At 54.4% G+C, this 21,299-nt stretch overlaps 1 protein-coding gene and 1 long non-coding RNA gene across 2 annotated transcripts; both read left to right on the top strand.

Moving 5' to 3' along the window:
* The first annotated feature begins 8,292 nt into the window (after positions 1 to 8,292).
* On the top strand, positions 8,293 to 8,823 carry LOC120710715. The gene is made up of 2 exons (XR_005689991.1): positions 8,293 to 8,345; positions 8,431 to 8,823. It is a non-coding gene; the product is annotated as an uncharacterized LOC120710715 (long non-coding RNA).
* Positions 8,824 to 11,256: 2,433 nt separating this feature from the next.
* Positions 11,257 to 15,190, top strand: LOC120707844 (brassinosteroid LRR receptor kinase BRI1-like). Its single transcript, XM_039992881.1, has one exon. The coding sequence runs from the start codon at positions 11,481 to 11,483 to the stop codon at positions 14,841 to 14,843; it is 3,363 nt and encodes a 1,120-aa protein (XP_039848815.1). The 5' UTR covers positions 11,257 to 11,480; the 3' UTR covers positions 14,844 to 15,190.
* Positions 15,191 to 21,299: the final 6,109 nt, after the last annotated feature.

The following is a 21,299-nucleotide window of genomic DNA, read 5'->3' as shown; positions in this document are numbered from 1 at the left end:
GCCCCATCGGCCGCGACGCTGAGCTGCGACATGGCAACCTCAACCCCCGTGGGGGAGCTGAGGCGTGCCGTCCGGCGCCGCTCCATGCGCGCTTGTCGCAAGTGCTGGCTCGAGCGCCTGTTTTGCCGGGTTGGTGAAGTCGGAGTGTCAGGGTTGCGTCTGGGCGAGAGGAGCTCCATGAGGTAACCGTTGCCGGTTGGTCTGAACTCAAGACTCCCAAACCAAATCACGTATCCCGCTGGGAGCGGATCCGAGGCGCCCATGGGGAATGGGTTGGATCGGCTCGCCATCCCTGGAGATCAAATGGGAACAAAAGAGAAATGTCACGCAGCCTCCCCTACCTGGCGCGCCAACTGTCGGTGTCCTGACCCGGCGGGCTGGACCCAACTAGTGATGATGCTGCGTGTTCCTCGTCCCAAATATTGATGCAAGAGGCAATACAGTAACGCACGGGTTTATCATGGTTCCGGCCGTGGGGCCGTACGTCCAGCAAAGGGGTGTGCGAGAGCACTGTAGTAGGGGTACAAGCGAGGCGAGAGAGGGAGGGAAGCTCCCAAGTCTTCTGCTAGAGGAGGAATTGATTGAGGCGAGTACCAATATCGGGGCTCAGAAGAGCATATGTGCTCTGTGATTAGTGCTGAGCGTTGTGTTCTACCGAATGGGCCGACCCCCTTAAGGGAAAGCCCGCCTCCTTCTTTTATAGACACAAGGAGGGACGGTGTACATGCACAGGGGATCGTGGAAGTCGTCGTCTTCTCACCGAATCGCGGGGGTGCAGCGGTCGAGCACTGTGGGAAGTACACTGTGGGGTATGGCGCCGGGCGTGGCAGTCATCTAGGGCATCGTTCTTGGTCTTGCGGAGATCACGCCGGCGTCCTGGCGGCTCCAGCGGGCAGTGTGGTCGTTGCTGTGGGGGGTACCGTCCTCCAGGTGTGGCGTGGCACCGTTCTGAGGGTCCTACAGGCCAGGGTCTTGTCCTGGTCAAGGCCGGAGCCGCTTCCGAGAGTCGTGCCCATGGCGTTTGAGGGCTCCACAGAAGGAAAATACGAAGGAGGTATGGGGAGTTGGCAGTATAGTAGCTGGAGCAGTGCCGAGTACGTCTTGCACTGCGTCGCAGATTCCCACAGTGTCGTCACAGCGTCCGGAATGGCGGAGCAGTGACCGGAGTTGGCGAACGAGACTCCGGTCCCGGCCACTGTGGGGAATGGCAGCCTGACGCCGTTTGACCCGGGCGCTGTGGAGGAGTGGTTGGCATTAATGGCTCCGTACGGCGGGGCGGGTGAGTGGAAGGGCCGTTTGTCCCTTCCGTCGAGGGGTGGCCTCGAGCGAGGCGGAGACGTTCTGCTTTCTCGAGGGCAAGCTCGCTACCCTCGAGCGAGGCGGAGGCGATCCGCCTCCCCGAGGGTGGGCTCGCTACCCTCGAGCGAGGCGGAGGCGCGGGGCGCGTTCAAGGGCTTCGGTGGGGAGCCCTCAGCGAGGCGGAGATCACCCCGCGGGTCCGATGGGGCTTCTTTGAGTCCTTTCCTTTCTTCCAGATTGGAAGGAGGCTGTAGGTCTTCGTGGGCCCGGTTGCCCAGCATGTGTTTGCGTTTTTAGGGCGATTTTAGTCCCCTGATTAGGGTGCCCCTAATCATGGTACCCAACAGATTAAAATAAAAAAATTCTGGAGCTAGACGGAGGGAAAAGGGATGGAGTGAAACCAGGGGGCTACTTGGAAATTTAGGAGCTTAAACAAAAATATTCAGATCATGATATTAATCGCAATCAAAACTTGGAGGTTATAGGCAACATATTAGGGTGGGCTGTATATATATAAAAGTAGTCGGATCGCAATTATAAATGGTGATCCAATTTAGGGAGCATGTGTAAAACGGTTATGGAAAGGGACGTGGCGGTAGCAGGCGTGGGAGGAGCGCCCCGCCGTCACCGCCCGCCACGCCGTCGACGCGCTGCGGGGGCTGCGCTTTGCTGCTGCGAAGCTAAGGCCAGTTTCAGTGGATGACTGGATGTGTTATAGAAGTGTCATAGAAATTAAATTTGTTAATATAAACCAATAGTTTGAGGAGAGAGAAGAGAGAAGTGTGTCGATGACACTCCACTAGCACAATTCTCAAATTTCCAGTCTTGATAACCGTGTCGATGATACTCCCACTGAGACTGGCCTAACAGCGACTACATGCGTCCTCCAAATGGTCTCCGGGAGGCTGCCCGGGTTCCAAGGCAGGGCGTTGTGGCCGTGTGAGGCTGACCAGCTCGTCATTGCTACAAAAATTATTTTTTGAGGCGGTCGAAAAGTATTTTTCGAGGCGGGCAAGCACAACCGCCTCAAAGGCATCGTCACGGTTAAACATGACTTAACCGAGCGGGCAAGGGCCCGCCTTGGTAAATAAAAAAATAAAAATAAAAAGAAAGAAGCCCGCCGAGCTCACGGGCCCGGCGAGCCCATCGGCCGCCACCACCGCCTCCCGCGTCCGGCGATGCTGTGCGGCACTGGATCCCCGCGCCTGCCGCCGCCTCCACGGCCTCGCCGGAGCAGCGGGCCGATGGATCCGCGCCCGCCGCCGCCTCCACTGCCTCGCGCGGAGCCGCGAGCCGGTGGATCCACGCCAGCCGCCACCTCCTAGGCCGCAGCCGTAGCCGCGCCGCTCAGAGCAGGGGCACCGACGAAGGGAGAAGGGCTTGGAGGAGAGCGCCTCAAGCCACCGCCCGCGCGCCGCCGTGCCCCGCCCCGCCGCCCACCCCGCGCGCCACCTGATATCGTTTGGTGCTAGGGAGGAGAGGAGAGGAGGGGGGGGCAGGATGGGGAGTGGGAAGAGGGAGGAAGAGAGTGGAGGGTGTGGGTTAGGGTTAACATTTTATTATATATATTATATAGTCCAGTGTGGTAGTGGGCTGTGTACTGGGCCGGATTTATCGAGTCGGACGCTATACACATGTCCGCCTCGGTTTATCTATATTGCGAGGCGGTTTTTTTAATCGCCTCGGTAAATAAGACAACCGCCTCAGTTGATCTATTTTGCGAGGCGGTTGTTTTAACCGTCTCAGTTAATAAAAAATGATCGTCTCGATTAATCGCAGACATTAAACGAGGCGTTTTTTAACATGTCCGTCTCCGAGGTCTTTTCAAAGCGCCTCAATTAATCAGTTTTTTAATAGTGCGTGCGCTGCGCCACGGACGATGTGTCTCGGCGGCGCGGCGGATGCGTCGTGCCGTCATATGCTGGCTCTGGACTGTTCTGAGCGGCTTTGCGTTTTTCCTGGTGGATTCCCAAAACTTCAAGTCTTCATTGACGATGACCAACCTTTTTTGTGATACTGATACCACTTCTCTGTAATTCTTGGTTGAAAAACTAGCTTTGATCCAAGTGCTCTTGGTCCTTGCAATGATGCGTATATCTGCTCTTCTTTTGCCGATTGCCTGTGTGTTGCATCTGAAATTTGGCGAAAGCTGCTAATAACTAGCTAATTGTTGATTCTGAATCTGTCGACTAAAACCGACTAGTAATGCTGATCCGGTGCCCTAACTATTGAAAAGATGTACGATCTCTCCGTGATCATCAGATGGGTCCAACTGAACCAAAGAAGAAAGGAGTGAAATGCCACATATCCCACTCACAAACCCAACTCCGCTATTTTCCTTGATTTCCTAGCGTCACGTGCAATGCAAATTACCATTCCATCCGATGAGCAACACAGAGGAGTACAAACAAGGCATGAACTAAGATGCACTTAAATTCCGCAAGGCTCAAGTCAGCTTCGCAACTGCGGCCGGCCGATCAGCGGAAGACGTACATGACGAAGGCCGCCGCCAGCACGAGGAGGTGGTCTATCCCTTTGTCCACGGCCAATCCTGCAAAAAAGTCATGCACCCCACCCCAATTAACTACTTCAGATCAGCCTCACCACGTACATCCACTAAGCGCACGGATCAAACGACGAGGCATTTTAGCCCTCTGCCCCTCTCCACCGTGCGGCGAAAGCAGCAGCGCGCGCACTAACCGTTCATGGCGAATCTGCCGGCGGCAGGCAGGGGCAAGGCGGCCGCCGCGCCCAGGCACAGCAGCGCGGCAGCCAGGAGGACGGCGAGCACGGGAGCCCGTGGCCCCATGGCGGCGCCGCTCGCCGGCGGCTAGCTAGCTGGGTCTCCTCCGGTCGTCGCCGGCGGCGGAAACGCTCGCTCCCTGCAACAACGGGCTACACGTCACTGGCGGAAGTTCTTGGACGTGGCCGATCGATCGATGCAGCGATCTGCGCGCGTCGGAGTTTATATAAAGAAGAAGGGGGACGACGAGAGTTAATGGCGCCAACCGTATCTGGGTTCGATTCGGAGACCTTCCGCCTGTCTGACCTCCGCTCGCCAGCCGCTTCTGACTTCCTGTCCGATCCGGTGGCTTCTCCCTGCCGCCGGAACGGGTGAACCCGTTCCGGCCGCGAGATCTTCCCGGGCGGGCACGCGGACGGCGGCGATCCGAGGAGGCACGGGCGGGAGCCCTGAGTGCGTCCGCCACGGTCGGCACCAGCCGAGTTTGAATCGATGCTCTCCGGCGCGGGAGGCTTTCAGATAACGCGTGCTGTCTCAGCCGCTGGCCGGCCAATCAGCAGGTCAACTGGAACTCCGAAAGCGAACGCCGTACCCGTGTACGTGCCGTCCAAAACAATGGCATCCAAAGGGCTGCGTACTGCATGCGCATAGGCGGGGTACTATGTACGGGGCAAGTGTGGCTGAGAACCGTTCGGCACAAGTAGTCTGCTGTTCCGGTGGTTCGGCCAGTCTGTGGCTCTCCTCGACTTCCTTTCCCAAACGCAACACATATCTCTTTGGTGTACTACATTTCTAACACAAGTCTGCAACTGTAGTAGTAGTAGTAGTTCAATCATCCGGTGCAGACTATCAGCTTGCAGAAATTCATCCAAACATGAGCCCCCTTCTGTCCCCAGACTGAAAATTCAGACAACCTGCAAAGTTCAGACAACTTTATAGTAGTACTCCGCTCCTTCACCGGCTCGGCCCACGCCGAACAAAGCCCAACTCCCAGCCCTCGGAGATAACAGCAGCCCACCTGCAGCGTAACGACGAAACAGAGCCCATCGTTCCCCAGCCCACGCCGAGAGCGATTCTCCCCGGTCCCCAGCCCACAAGAACAGCAGCACGCCATCATCCCCCCGCAGTCCCGCACTAAACGATAAGATCAGCGGCGGCAGGCTCCCCTCGAGCCGGAGCAGTAATCACCGTAATCACGGGTGGGAACACGCGACGTGATTCGCTGCCCAGAAAAGCGGAACCGTAACCGGGGGGGGGGGGGGGGGGGGGGGCACGAGAGGAGCGGTCGCGGTCGGGCGGCCGATCGGTCGTGCCGCCCCCGCCCGCCCGCGCCCGGGTCTCGCCATCATGGCATTCAAAGTGCGACGGGGGAGGAGAAAGCCCCACACGGTTGCATTGCATGCGTACGAGCCCGGGTCATTATTGCCCGCCCCGTCCCGTTCCGCCATCCGGCTCGGGCCTCACGTGCGGCGGCCCCACCCACCGGGCCGGCTCGGACGATCGACTGGAGCCTGGACGGGGCGGTCCGGCCGTCGTATTTACTTGTTGGTACGGAGGCCCCCGTGTGTAGTCCGCGCGAGTGGGGAGGGAACCGTGGGAGCCAAGACATTATGGCCGTATGGTTCCGTCTGTCTGACACCGTATGCGAGTACGGTCGTCTACTGATTTTTGTAGGAGCGGTGGTTATTTTAAGGAGCTTGTTGGCGATCAGAAAAACAAAACAGATCTGTCAATTTTCAGCACTCCCGTAGAAAGGTATTTTGTTTCTACCAATTCTCGGCACTGTCAAAATCAGTAATCGCTCTCCTCGCACACGCTTGCGTGAAAAATGAAACGAAACCGGATGTCTATTCAAACTATATCCATTTCCAAATTGCTAGTTTGAGCCCAGCCGCACATGACGGAGTTGATAAGCACGAGTGAACCTAAAAGTCTAAGCTCGTAAAAAAAGAGAGAAAATATGAAAATTGCACTCTATATTCAAAAACTCTTAATAGGGCAAGCTAGCAATTCTAAACATGCGCAGATGTGCTAGTTAGTTTGGTTATGAACTGAAAGATCTCCAGTCATGAATCCAAGATAATATACTAAGCTATTTGCACCGACCAATTCAGAACAAAACAAAATCCCAAACTAATACTCCCTCCGTTTCAAATTATAAGTCATTTCAAGAATCTTGGAGAGTCAAACTATCTCAAAGTTTGACTAAAATTATAGAGAGAAATATAAAGATTTATGACATCAAATAGATGCACTATAAAAATATAGCTAACAAAAAATCTAATGATACTCAATTGGTATCATAAATATTATCTTGTCATATAAATTTGGTCAAACTTGAAAAATTTTGACTCTCTAAAATTCTTGGAATGACTTATAATTTGTAACGGAGGGAGTAGAAAAATAAGCACATTGGAACTATACGAAGGCACGGACACAAGCTATAACTTGAATGATTGAGGATATGATATGCCTGACTCAGGAAACGAGAGTGAATCCTCCTAGTCGAAGGGGAGTTTGGAGGAGACTTGATGACTGGTGTAAGTGAATACTGATGCATCATTTGTGTCGGCATCTTGCTCAGGGTCAGGAGGAGCTGTGATTAGGGATGACAGTGGCAAAGTTTTGGAGGCGTCATCAAAGTTCTACGAACACGCCCCAGATGTGGTGCCGGCAGAGGCCATGGCAGCGAGGGATGATTTGCTGCTAGCATGAGCATGTGGCCATGAGAAGGTAGTACTGGAGGTGGACAACTTAGCTCTGGTGAACCTTCTGCGCTCTGAAGCAGGTGAACGAAGTCCGATTGCAGGTCTTTGGCATGAGATCAGAGAGATAGGCAGGCCGAGCGTTTGTTCAGTTTCGTATTTCGTTTGTAAACCGGGAAGGCAATGAGGTAGCTCACTTCTGTGCAAAGCTGACCTTGGAGTCCAACCGAGCGAACTTCTGGGCGGAGGCTTTCCCACTAGGTCTTATGGGATCGCTGAAGCAGATTGTAACCCTGCATCTGATTAATATAAGCTCATGCTTATGATAAAAAAATTAATAGAAAAATAGGACAAACCACCATATATAGAAATAGACATGGCCCCACCTCCTCCACACAGCGAACGGTAAGAATTGTGAGACTGTTGCTGTTACCACCTTCCTCTTCCCTTACCCCTTTTTATCTCTATCTAGCAACAATGCACGATTTCAGTTTCGCGATGAAACCCGCCTTAGTCCCAACATTGACCAACGGTGTCCCAAGTTTCTTTTGTTATAAAGGGAACGCCCCAAAAGAGATAACTCTGCTTCACCTTTAAATTTAAATAGTGGTGGTAAGTACAATTAAAAACGTGAGGAAACCAGGTCCGCAAAGGTACGCATCACAAGTTGTACTACCCCCACCCCCCACACGCGGCCTCTCTCTTCCCCGCTAAAGTTGAGTGCAGATAACGCACACGCCGCCAAGTGGAACCTATCCTCCACCAAGTCGCCAAAAACAGGGCCTCAACTCAACAACGTTTCAGCCCCCCCCCCCCCCCGCCGAGAAATTTGCGCTGTTGACACTTGAAAGAAACGGCTTCGCAGTTTTGACACTCGAAACGTTGGCTTCGATAAAATGACGCTACAAACGTGAGGTCGCTCGACTCCCGTGACATTTGTAGCTTTGTAATACATTTGTCGTTCTTTTTCATCAATTTAGCATGCGAAATGACACTTGTGCCCTTATCCTTATCTTCCTTTTCCCTCAGCCCAGCATCGCGCAGGCGCAGACGCGCAGTCGCGCGGACGCCCCCCCCCCCCCCCCCCGACGCCGTCTCGCAGCCGCACACGCGCCGTCTCGCGCAGCTGCCGACGCGCCGCCGCCTGCCGACGCCGTCTCGCGCCGCGGTGCAGGCGCAGGCACGCTGCGCAGCCGCCCCCTGCGGTCTCGCCCGCCCGTCCGCGGTCCGCGGCGCGCGCCGTCCGCCCCTCCCCCAAGCCCCATCTCCAGGCGACCGCGCTGTCCGGCGTCCCCCACCACGCGTCGTTCGGCGTCCTTGTGCGGGAGCGGGAGCGGCGGCCGCGCGAGGAGTGGGACCGGGGGTCCGAGAGCGGGAGGCGGAGCGCCTGGGGGGAAGGAAGGGGAGAGGCGGCTTCCACGACGGCTTCAGATGGGCCTCTATGAAGATGAGGAGGGGTAATTCATCTCTCATTGACTCCTTTTATCTATTTATCAATGGTATGCACTGGATTTGACGAGAAATCGATCGGTAGAAGGAACCCTAACTGCAGCTCCAAATGTAATTTTGCATGACAGTCCGGGAGTGATGACAAGAAGGTGAGCATAATTATTGAACTTGACATCTCAACACATCATTTACTAACCTATGAGCCTGACTAGATAAGATGATATCAATCTGTAGGCAACTTGCAATGATTCGTGGAGAGAGCAGCACTTCACAAGCTACCATGGCCAGTTCACCCCAGACTAAGAAGGTAACTTCAAAAAAACTGCTGATTCGTGGAGAGAGTAGCACTTCACAAGCTACCATGGCCAGTTCACCCCAGACTAAGAAGCCAACTTCAAAAAAGCTGACACCAAAGAAGAGGAAGAGACATTAACTTGCATGTCTGATGAGAGAATTTATTTTGGTCTGTTTGAATGAATTGCTCGAGTTTAGTTATGAATTATGTGTTTGAACTATTCAACCTAGCTGGTTGAGATGTATGTCAACTGTGTGTGTGATAGACTTGTGCTTGCAAGGATCCGAACAACTTGTGTGTGAATCCTGTTTCGTTTATGAACTAGTGTTGCTTTAATGTAGATGTTGTAGCGTAGAAATATTTTTGTTAAAATATCTTGTGGCTGTCGATTTTGGTTCAGGCGCAGCTAAAAGAAGAGAGTCTGATGGTGTTCGATCCAGCTCTAGTGATGAGAGAAGGGTAGAACAGACATTTCCCATTCCATTTTGATTAAAAAGAATGAGAAATAAATTAAAAAAGTAGAAATGTCATGGGACTCAAGCTACTACATGTTTGCAGTGTCAATAGTGCGAAGCCAACGTTTCGGATGTCAAATCTGCGAAGCCCAACGTTTCAAGTGTCAACAATGCAAATTTCTCAACAACGTTGAGTGCAGATAAAACACACGCCGCCAACGCTGCGGGGGAGTGCAAATTTCTCGCTAAAGTTGAGTGCAGATAACGCACACGCCGCCAAGTGGAACCTATCCTCCACCAAGTCGCCAAAAACAGGGCCTCAACTCAACAACGTTTCAGCCCCCCCCCCCCCCCCCCCCCCCCCCCCCGCCCTCCCCCGCAGCTGTTGCGTGCAGAGACGCACGTACTACGGACGCGTAGCGTGGTGCCGTTGGCCAATCAATTCCGCAATGAAACCGGCCGGTGTGGCTTCCGCTAGCTCCGCCCTGGTCCTTCCCTCCCGGTCAAACGCCACCAAGTGGCGCGCGTCGCAAACAATTTTCCCCTCATCGGCAATGGACGGGGTGAGGCGAGATCAAACGGCAGATTCCGGCCACCAGGGCGGCGGCCACAGGCGTGCGCCTCCGGATCCAATCCAACGGCTGCAGAGGCGTCGCCCCGGGTGGTCCCCGGAGGACCGGCGCACGTGCCTGGCTGCCACGGCGCCGGGCCGCGGGGGCGCACCGGACGCTGCCCGCCCGGCGACTAGTCCAATCAGGTGTACCCCGCGGCCGCCCGCGTCTCGCTGGCGGGTGGAGCCGTACGCTGTGGGGGGCGGGGCGGCCAGTGAGGCGCTGGGAGGTGGGGTCGGACGCGGCGCGGGGCTCGTGGCTCGTCAGCGGCCGGCCAATCGGCAGTTGCTGGTCGCTCCTGAGCTGAGGTGGGCCGAGACGGGGAGCTCGCAAAGGTGAGCGAGCGTCTCACCTCAGGCGCGAAAAAGGGGGCGGTAGACGCACGGTTGTGGCCGTGAACGTCATCATCATCTCGCTCGCGCCACCTCAAGCAAAAGCTCCTTTTTTTTACTGGATCTTTGGAGATTTGCGTGCGTTTCTTCGGTTTGTCCGAGGCCAATAATGTTGCTCGTGAATGAGCAGCAGCAGCAGCTGGACGTGCTCGCTCCACCCGTTCGGCTCCGTTTTGCATGACGCGAGCGGCGACCACGTCTGCTTGCATGCATGCACAAAAAAAAGATGATATTATACATACGAAACTCTAAGCACACACATCAAAACGAGAAAAAAGGGGCATCCTGCGTACAAGGAAAAAAAAACACACTTTTCATCGGCACATATAAAAACATGGCATTTCCTCTCTTTCTTATTAAAAAAAAAGAGGGGCAGCTGATCGATCAACGCGTGTCCGGATAGAAATTCACTAGCACAGATGCACGATGCTTTTATCCGAACAGGACATTTCATGGCTGAAAACACTTCGAATTCTCGCAACCAGATGCCACGAAATTCACCAAAACTAACGCCACGGAATCATTCCCACACTGCTCTTAACATTCCTGGCTATACGGCTGCTGGTTGCTGGTACTACTGCCGCCGATCACACAACAGCAGCCAGCTAGGTGCCGGCGGGAACGGGACCTTATCCGTTTCCCACGGCCTCGCCATCATACCACACGCGCGGCTGGAGCAGCATCATCCTCCGCACCGAACCGAAAAGGTGGCACGGGCACACGGCGGGCGGCAGCGTCCACCGCACGACCCCTCCCTCCCGGCCGCACGCACGCACGCACGCCGCCCCGCCCCGCCCCGGATCGGATCTACCGGCCAGCCCACCCCCCTCCCGCTGCGGGCGTTAAAGACAAAACCCTCGGCGAAGCAACGCGGCCCACGCGTCCGCGCTCCCTCCCCGCGCCCCCGCACGCTCGGACCGCGACACCAAATTCCCCGAACTGCCCTTCGCCAGCCAGCCAGCCAGCCAAGCCCGCCCGTGGATGATGGTGGAGGCAGCCGAGGCCGAGGGCGCGCGGATTGACGAGCCCCGGCGGGCGCGCCCGGCGGCACGTGACCCCGCCTCGCGCAGTGCACAGCCTGCCCCCGATCGGGGCAGCCCCCGCCGTCGGATCGGATCGGGATAAACCTCGCCGGGGGCAGCGGATAAGCGCCGTGGTTAGAATACTAACCCGCCTCGGCCCCCGGGTTAATTAGGGCTGCGATTCGCGATGAGGGGCAGCAGGCAGGGTCACATGCCATGTGACGTGGCCCCACCACCACTCCCTTCCCTCACCTACAGCTGTTAATTTGCTCCCCGTCTCCTCCACCTCCCCCTTCTCTCTCTCTCTCTCCAGTCTCCACTGTTGCTTCTTTCTTCCAGCCTCTTCTCTCTCTAGCCCTACTAGCTCTAGCAGCAGCCCATCCTCCCCCTGCTCACTCCCTCTCTCCTCCCCCCACTCTCGCAATCCCTTCTCCGGCCACCTCGACGGCTCCTCCTCCCCCACATCGCCGACCCGCTACTTTAATGGTTTTAAGGTAGCGCGCGAGCTCATGGAATCCCCGGGGCTGGTCGCGGTGGTGGCGCTCTTCGTCGCCGCGGCGGTGGCCGCCTCAGCCCCCGACGACGCCCAGCTGCTCGAGCAGTTCAAGGCGGAGGTGCCGGTCCCGGCCGCGGGCCTCCGCGGGTGGAGCGCCGCCGACGGCGCCTGCAGGTTCCCCGGCGCGGGCTGCAGGGCCGGCAGGCTCACGTCGCTGTCGCTCGCCGGCGTGCCGCTCAATGCCGACTTCCGGGCCGTCGCGGCCACGCTGCTGCAGCTGGGCGGCCTCGAGACGCTCAGCCTCCGCGGCGCCAACGTCAGCGGCGCGCTGGCCGCCGCCCCGAGGTGCGGGGCCAGGCTGCAGACGCTCGACCTGTCCGGGAATGCCGGCCTGCGGGGCTCCGTCGCCGACGTCGAGGCGCTGGCCGCCGCCTGCGGCGGCCTCACGGCGCTCAACCTCTCCGGGGATTCGGTTGGCGGGGCGAGGCCAGGCGGCGGCGGCGGCTCCGGATTTGCCGTACTCGACGCTCTCGACCTGTCCGGCAACAAGATCTCCGGCGACGGCGACCTCCGGTGGATGCTGGGTGCCGGCGTCGGCGCTGTCCGGCGTCTGGTCCTCTCCGGGAACAAGATCTCTGGCCTCCCGGAGTTCACCAACTGCTCTGGGCTCGAGTACCTCGACCTCTCCGGCAACCTCATCGCCGGCGAGCTGGCCGGCGGGTCCCTCTCCGACTGCCGCGGCCTGAGCACGCTAGACCTGTCCGGCAACCACCTCGCTGGCCCGTTCCCGCCGGACGTCGCCGGCCTCACCTCGCTCGCCGCTCTCAACCTTTCAAACAACAACTTCTCCGGCGAGCTCCCCGCTGACGCTTTCACCGGGTTGCAGCAGCTCAAGGTGCTCTCCCTCTCCTTCAACCACTTCAACGGCACCATCCCGGACTCCTTGGCCGCGCTGCCGGAGCTCGACGTGCTCGACCTCAGCTCCAACGCCTTCTCCGGCACCATCCCTTCATCCCTCTGCCAAGACCCCAACTCCAGCCTCCGCATGCTGTACCTCCAGAACAACTACCTCTCCGGGGCGATCCCGGAGTCAATCACCAACTGCACCAGGCTCGAGTCTCTCGACCTCAGCCTCAACAACATCAACGGCACCATCCCTGCATCCCTCGGAAAGCTCGGTGAGCTCCGGGACCTCATCCTATGGCAGAACTTATTGGAGGGCGAGATACCGGCGTCCCTGGAAAATATGCACAAGCTCGAGCATCTGATCCTCGACTACAACGGGCTCACTGGTACCATCCCGCCGGAACTGGCCAAGTGCAAGGAGCTCAACTGGATATCCCTGGCGAGCAACCTGCTGTCCGGCTCGATCCCTTCTTGGCTTGGGCAGCTCAGTAACTTGGCCATCTTGAAGCTGAGCAACAATTCCTTCTCGGGACCAATACCGGCTGAGCTTGGCGACTGCCAGAGCTTGGTGTGGCTGGACCTGAACAGCAACCAGCTCAATGGGTCGATACCTGCGGAGTTGGCAAAACAGTCTGGGAAGATGACAGTCGGCCTTGTCATCGGGCGGCCTTATGTGTATCTTCGCAACGACGAGCTAAGCAGCGAGTGCCATGGTAAGGGGAGCTTGCTAGAGTTCAGCAGCATCCGACCTGAAGACCTCAGCCGGATGCCGAGCAAGAAAATGTGCAACTTCTCTCGAGTGTACATGGGGAGCACAGAGTACACCTTCAACAAAAATGGATCCATGATATTTCTAGATTTGTCATTTAATCAGCTGGAGTCAGAGATCCCGAAGGAGCTTGGGAGCATGTACTACCTCATGATCATGAATCTCGGGCACAACCTACTGTCTGGCCTCATCCCACCAGAACTAGCTAGTGCCAAGAAGCTTGCGGTGCTTGACCTGTCGCACAATCAGTTGGAAGGGCCTATACCCAACTCTTTCTCATCACTGTCCTTGTCAGAGATCAACCTATCAAATAATCAGCTGAATGGGTCAATTCCAGAGCTCGGCTCCCTTGCCACATTCCCAAGGATGTCTTATGAGAATAACTCTGGTCTCTGTGGCATCCCACTGCCAAAATGTGACCACAATGCTGGTTCAAGTTCTTCCGGCGACCTGCAATCCCACCGGAGGAAGCAGGCATCACTCGTAGGTAGTGTTACTATGGCACTCCTGTTATCGTTATTCTGTATATTTGGAATTGCCATCATAGCTATTGAGTGCAAGAAGCGGAAGCAGAAGAATGAAGATGCAAGTACTGCTCGTGATATTTACATTGATAGCCAGACACATTCTGGGACTATGAATTCTGCTTGGAGACTCTCTGGTACAAATGCCCTCAGCATCAACCTTGCTGCATTTGATAATCCCCTGCAGAAACTCAGCTTGGAAGATGTTATTGAGGCCACAAATCACTTCCACAATGATAGCCTAATAGGCTCTGGTGGTTTTGGGGATGTCTACAAGGCCCGGCTCAAGGATGGAAATACCGTTGCAATCAAGAAGCTTATACATGTGAGCGGCCAGGGTGACCGGGAGTTTACTGCAGAAATGGAGACCATTGGCAAGATCCAACACCGCAACCTTGTTCGGCTTCTTGGCTACTGCAAGGTTGGTGAGGAGCGGCTGTTGGTGTATGAATACATGAGGTATGGCAGCTTGGAGGATGTGTTGCATGATCGCAAAAAGATCGGAATTAAGCTGAGTTGGGCAGCAAGGCGAAAGATCGCCATTGGTGCTGCAAGGGGATTGGCATTCCTCCACCACAACTGCACCCCGCACATTATCCACCGAGACATGAAGTCGAGCAACGTGCTTATTGATGAGAACTTGGAGGCAAAGGTATCAGATTTTGGTATGGCAAGGATGGTGAATGTGGTGGATACACACCTGAGTGTGTCCACCCTTGCCGGTACTCCGGGTTATGTACCACCGGAGTACTATCAGAGCTTCAGATGCACTACCAAGGGCGATGTGTACAGCTATGGTGTTGTGTTGCTCGAGCTGCTCACAGGGAAACCGCCTACGGACTCAACAGATTTTGGCGAGGACAACAATCTTGTAGGATGGGTCAAGCAGCACACAAAGTTGAATGTCACAGATGTATTTGATCCTGAGTTGCTGGAGGATGATCCAGCCGTGAAGATTGAGCTGCTGGAGCACCTAAAGGTTGCTTGTGCTTGCCTGGATGACAGGCCATCAAGACGGCCAACAATGCTGAAGGTCATGGCAATGTTCAAGGAGATCCAAGCGGGGTCGACGGTCGACTCGAAGACCTCATCAGCATGCACAGGCTCGATCGATGATGCAGGTTTCGGTGGCCTGGAGATGACGACCCTGAATGAAGACAAGGAGGAGAAGGATTAGCAAGACCTCACCGACAAGGGAGAAACTGGCCACAGCGAGTTGCCCGGGGTGAGTCCGCAGTTACACGGCCAGTCAGGGGCAAAATGCCCTTAGTGGACCAGTTCGTCACGCAATACCATGTGAAGCCTCTTGTGAGCTTAGCATTCCCTTCTGATGGTACAAGACAGAAGTTTTCCCTCGTAGCTTCGTCAGTTGAAGATGTTATGTACCTATGGGAGTAGGTCGATTTTCATTTCTTTTTTTTTCAGCTTTGTTCATCTCATCTCGTCACACTTCAGTAAGAGCTGTGTATGTAAATATATAAATGGTGATTTTTCTTCAGTGCGAAATGCATTTCGTGCCATTCCCCTCTGCCAAATTTTACTTTCCCTTTTGTTTAACGGTGTGAAAGCGTACTCATCAATAATGTAGTACATCAGTACATCAAAATGCATGAATATTATTGCAGGTGCAGCAAGCATGTTGGAATGGCATCCAAATCTGAGAAGCAAGCAGTGAGGCGCCATGGGAAGGGGCGGAAGTGCAAGAGGACACTGGCCAAGCAAGATGAACAGCAAAAGGCCACCGAGGGGCCAGACAAGCAAGAGGCTGACACAGCTCCTGTTTCCATGTGAGGTAACGCATGGCTTTGCAAGTGTAGGGCCAGGCGCAGTTACACACACCCATAAGAAGAGGACGCACTCACGCTGCACAAGCACTTTCTTTCAATTTATTTCTTCACAGGGGGACCTTGCTTTGTCCTCGAATCATCAAGAGAGCTCAGCTGAGGTGGGCCTTTAGCTGGTCAAAGGTTCCCCTAAGCATTTTTTGTCCTCTCTGACTATCCTAATCACTTGGGTAACATGGCTACTAATCTTATTATAATCCTCCTCGATATTATAGTTGCATGGTGCTGTGTCCGATGCGTGGCGTTGCTAAACTACTGATCTGTGTCCAACAAGTGGCACACTGGCGTGCACGCAGATTCCCTCGGATTTCAAGAGAGCTAGACAGCTACGTAGTATTCAAATGCGTGGCGCCCTTGGCTTCAAGATTTGAGCTTGCAATGTGTTCCTTGCTCTGATTTGTAATGTTTTCCCACTGTCCACTTGTATGATTAGTGGGCAGCAGCTGTCAGACAAGCTCGTGAAGTTACTGATCAACATTTATATATTTACATGTAAGTATCGCGCATGTTAGGCAGGAATTTTATTTTACCCTCCCGGATGCCGGAGCTCAAAAGGTTCCATGTAGTTTGTCCATGCATGACTCCATGCAGCAACAACGGAGAAGACACACGATGACACAACACAAAGTCTGAAAAAGTTACATAGGCCTTTGGGTGACATTGACAAACTGTGCCTCTGAATGGATGGAGTCTCTGACATCACCACAAGGGTGTGGACCCCCTGCCTGCCTGCATAGTTTTGGTCTTTTGGAGCACTGGCTTGAATCGCGTCGCCCCAGTGCCATCATCAAATTTCCTCATCGGAATAGTGGCAGGCACCACTACCACGGTACCACCGCGTGTGGTTTGATGGCTTCCCACTTTCACAGTCCATGTCATGTGGTAGCAATAGAAGGGGGACTGCTCGTACTTGACCAGTTTGCCGATTTACAGCTCTTCCCAAAAATTTTCTAGGGTACCCTCGCATCGGATATATCGGATATATGCATGGAGCTTTAAATACAGTTGAAAAAAATAACTCATTACACAGTTTAACTATAAACGACGAGACGAATCTTATTAATTACCAAATAACTCCCCGAATCTTATTAATTACCAAATAACAACAAAATCAAAAAAAATTCACGAACAAAACAATGGTATCATGGAGTGCTTGCTAGCAGTCAAAGAATTTTGCTCTCCAGCACTTCTTCAATGGAAATCGACTATGTGATTACATATGTAAGATTTGCTTTTAGGAAATGATATGTACTAAAATGTTTCTCAGTGGAGGTAATGTACAGTCCACTAAAGTCAACAATTTTCCTTCTTATTTTTTTTTGCCTCTCATCTGGGTACAGCTGTAGTATCTGTTCATACATATACACACACCCACACACACGCACACCACTGTACACGTACAAACAGCCCTACAACTACACTCAGAAACGAAGACCGCGTCTTTCTCGAGATCACCGGATGACTCCGTAGGCGACGCGCGTGTGTGAGACACCCGGCCGATCCAGGGATCGAACCCGGGCGGTCAGGAAGCCACCACCGGCTCCTGCCACCCGCGCTACGCGCGGTCTTCTATTTGACACCTACGTAATCCTAGCGTACCGTCTAAAAAACATAACTAAGTTGCACGAGAAATTTACACGAAGACAATTGGAAAAAGGATCTCTTTTCCTCATAGAGTATGAATTTTTACAGCCATCCACGTTTTTTTTTGTCACGTTATCAAGAAACTGCAATCACTACACGTGCTGAAACATGAACCCTAGCACCACGTCAAACAGCAAAAGATAGGATGCCGACAATACCGTCGTCTAACTCAAAATCCCATTCTTGCCTTGTTGGTCAAAATGAGGTAATAAAAAACCAAGACTTACTCCGGTAATTCCATGTGAGAATACTTATAGTACACAAACATGAGTGGCAACCGCACTACAAATCCTTGGGGGGGAAAGGAGCGGATAAGACCGCCACTTTTTTTTTTTGCGTTTCTTTTCTTCCGTTGAATCCTAGCCATCCTCACCGTTAATTGCCAGGGGCTAGCAGGCGCCAAAAGGTGCCCCACGTTCCTCGGCCTGATTCTAGCATGATGCTTCCTAACCTAATCCGTCCAGCGATCGTCAGCATCAGCGATCTGCGTACGCCTAGCTAGCGTTCTGGCAATGGCAGGAAATGTTTTCGGCAGACCAGCGAGTAATTTTTCCCCCTTTTCCTCTCTTGTTTTCTGGGTCCGGTGCGAATGGTGGCGGCATGGCATGGCATCATGTGGCGCTGGGGCCCCCGTCCGGAGCGTGTAGGGTGGTGGCAGCGCGTGGCCGAATGCCTCCACGCTCATCTGCTGCGGGAGGAGGACATGTAGGGCACCCAGGGGCAGGGTTATGATGGCACAGTGACTGGCTGCAGCAGCCTGAGCCAGCGGGTGCCCGGCCGGCTCCGGCGATCTACGGATCTAGCAGCAGGCAGGCAGGCAGGCTCGTGGTGGCATCGGCGCGCGGAATCCGCCGAGCCAAAATCGCAGGCGGCTTGCATCGCTTCCCAGCTGAACGCTGAAGCCTCCGGTGCCGGTGCTGCAGCGCTAGAGCACGACCTCTCGATCTTCTCCCTCCCGCGTTCTCGCTGGCTTGCAACTGGGGGCAAGAGTTGCAAGGCTGTCTGGTTTCAAGGAAAAGTGACGGGGGCGGCTAGGCTACGTACCATAACGTAGGACGGCTAGGTCAAGCGTGCCGGGTTGTTCCGTTCGCGCCGGCGATGCGGCATTCATTTACCGCCGCGCGCGTGAATGCGGCGATGCCCATGAATGCGGGGAGGAAGACAGGGTACTACCACTGCTACCAGTAAAGCTGCGTGACCCCTGTAGCCGGCCTTCAATGGGTGTGGCCTGTGCGCCCATCACCTGCACAAGAAAAGCTCGCCGTCCCGATGCATCTGGCGCTGCTCGACCGATCTTGTGCTCACACAAATGGACAGCGCTTGCAGTTGCAGTCGCAGAGTATGCGTACATATCGCCGTACATACACCGAACTTTGCATCGGCAAAGCAGGGTGACACGTGTCGCCCTTTGGTATCACTATGGCGTATGCAAGCTCTGAAATGGTACCGATCTTCCTACTCATCGGTTTGCCAGTAGATTTGCGAATCATTGCAGATCTCCTGAAAAGCACAGCCGCCACAATCATAGCCGCCCGGTAGGCGCGACGCCGACGCGCGCGATCTCTCGGCACGGCGGCATCAGTGGCCGCTTGGCCGAGAACGGAGAACCCCCTTCCGGCCTTCCCCTACAACAGGCAACAGTTTCGGACTGTTCGCGACGCTCCTATCACTGCTCCTCCGGTCCTCCTACCCTGCCCTAGCGTGTACGATCGAGCCGCGTGCGTTGCAGCTAGCCAGCGCAGGGACGGGACACGGGAAGGGGCGCGCACGTCCGCTACGGCCTACGGCCAGTCAAGCGCACTGGGCGCGCGCGCGCGCCGCGCCACCGTCTCGACGCGGACGCCGCGCCACACGGGTCGATAGGCACGCCCGCGCGCGGCGGGCGCGCGTCCAGGCCCGGCCGGAACGCGCGCCGCGCTCGGTGGATCGGCCGCCCGGCTCCGCACATGGGGGCCCCGCGGCGCGCACGGGGCCGGCCGCGCGGTCGCCGTCCGAGGCGTGCCCCCTCCCGTTACCCTTTTGCTCGGTTCACGGACAACCGGGTGGTGGTTGCCTACGGCTACGACTACGAGCGCTTTGCCGCACGTACGTACGGGTCCCTTTCCGGGTGGAACACGCGCAGGGCCCGGAACGCGCGGAACCAGTGGCGAGGCGCTAGTACTCGTACCGGGCTATACCGGCAGCAGGCGTGCGTTCCGACCACGCGGCTAGTTCTGTCGCCGTCCTGCCACTGTTTTCCCTGACCAGCTAGAGGTGGCGGTGGAGGAGTTACCGGTCCGAGATCCGACATGCGTAGGCTGGCTCCGCGCCATCTATCACGCAGTCAGTCGATCACAGCTAGTACTACTACATCCAAGTAATGAAGTAAGGGCGTGTTTAGTTCCATTTTCCAAAAAAATTAGAAACAAAATCTTGGCATTTAGAAATATTAAATGAAATTTATTTATAAAACTTTTTATACGGATGGGTTCTAAATCGCGAGACGAATCTAACGAGCCTAATTAATCCATCATTAGAGATTATTACTGTAGCACGATGTTGTCCAATCATTGCCTAATTAGGCTTAAAATATTCGTCTCGAAATTACACCCGGAGTTATAGAATGAGTTTTGTCAGTTATCGACATTTAAGACTTCTAATTAGTGGCCAAACATTCGAAATTATTGTAGCGCTGAATTTTTTTTGGAATTTTAAGGGGAACTAAACATGGCCTAAACTGTGATGCAACTAGATCAGAATTGACCTGCGTATACATTACGTGCTAGCTGGTTCAAGTATGATTGAAGCTAGCATAATATATATGCAATTACCTCACAAATCACAATGAGAGTTGGACAGCTCGGTCTGCGAGTGAACTTGAGATATACTACTATTATTACCCTAAGGCCAAGATCATGAACGAAATGAGAGAAGCCTAATGCAAGTTGACAGGATTTTGCTCAAATGATAAGGACTCCAACAACCAAATGATCACTTCGAAAAGCCCTACCGTGCAACTGACCCGTTTTATTTCTTTCTGACTCCAGAACGATTTTTAAAACGGGGCAACTTTTGAACGTTGGGACGATTATATATACAATAACAATACAAAAGAATACTAGTACATGTTTACTGACTTACGCAAGCGTCTTGCATAAATTTAGTCCCCAACTAAACCACCACCCACATGGCCCCGCTAGTTTTATTATTTCGGTCAACATACAGGGGCCCCCTTTTATCAAAGGCAAGTTGTGCCTCGACAGATTTGCACCACCTTCTTGCGGCCTCATCCGTGGCCGGGATCCAAACCCCCCCACGCCTTTCCTTTTGACAAAGTTGCGTTGGATCTCCATTCTCCAAGTGACAGGAGGCACGCACCCTTGCAGCCGGCGACATCGACCTTTATTATTGCCTCACGGAGTGGACTGATCGGTGGATGAAAAACCAATCACGCGATGCGTTTGATTTTTTTTTTCAGGACATGAGCCACAAATCTCCCGTTGAGGTCCACATCGGTTACGGCCAATTTTCTCTCGCGGTACGGCTGCCGAATTGATTTTTATGACTTTCGGACTCGCTGCTCCGTCTCTGATGGAGATTTGCTTTGAATCCGGATTGCTTACCGCAGGCGTATTTACTCGTGAAAGCTCCATCCTCTGTCTGTTGTTTTTGGATCGTTGAGTGGCTTAGACCAATCTAGTCTCAGATCATGTGCTCCTCATTACAGAACCTATATGAATATTTAGTTTCGTCAGTGGCCAGTTTTCTTCACACGTGTAATGGACATTGGTGTAGAAAAGGTAAGAGTGGAAGACAATTTGAAAAGGCTAGTGCCTGTCAGGTGTAGTTCAGGAAGATAGTTCCAGACGGCACTCACTACCTGCTGGTGCTGTTAAGATCGAGAACCGAATTCCGGAGAAAAAAAAAGGTAGTAAAGGTTTCCTGATCAAAGCCCAGATCTTTTCTCCACTACCTCTGGCAGCAGTAGCCTCCACCCGCAAGCAAGGTAGCGAAGCGAAACCGGCGGTCAAGGCCGGCCGGTTGGTTGCCCTTGCCCCCAATCAATCAGCCGCCGGCGATCCGGAAAAAGCCGAGAGGAGAGACAGACAGGCACCGAACGAGACGGAACGGTGCGACGTTGCCATCACACCCAACCGTGCGGTCAG

This window comes from Panicum virgatum, chromosome 5K (genome assembly GCF_016808335.1).
Source record: "Panicum virgatum strain AP13 chromosome 5K, P.virgatum_v5, whole genome shotgun sequence".
In the NCBI taxonomy this organism is placed as follows: Eukaryota; Viridiplantae; Streptophyta; class Magnoliopsida; order Poales; family Poaceae; genus Panicum; species Panicum virgatum.
This window is presented reverse-complemented; position numbering and strand designations above follow the sequence as displayed.

Excerpts from the sequence above, each read along its gene's own strand:
- LOC120707844 (XM_039992881.1), top strand. The coding sequence starts at position 11,481 with ATGGAATCCCCGGGGCTGGTCGCGGTGGTGGCGCTCTTCGTCGCCGCG.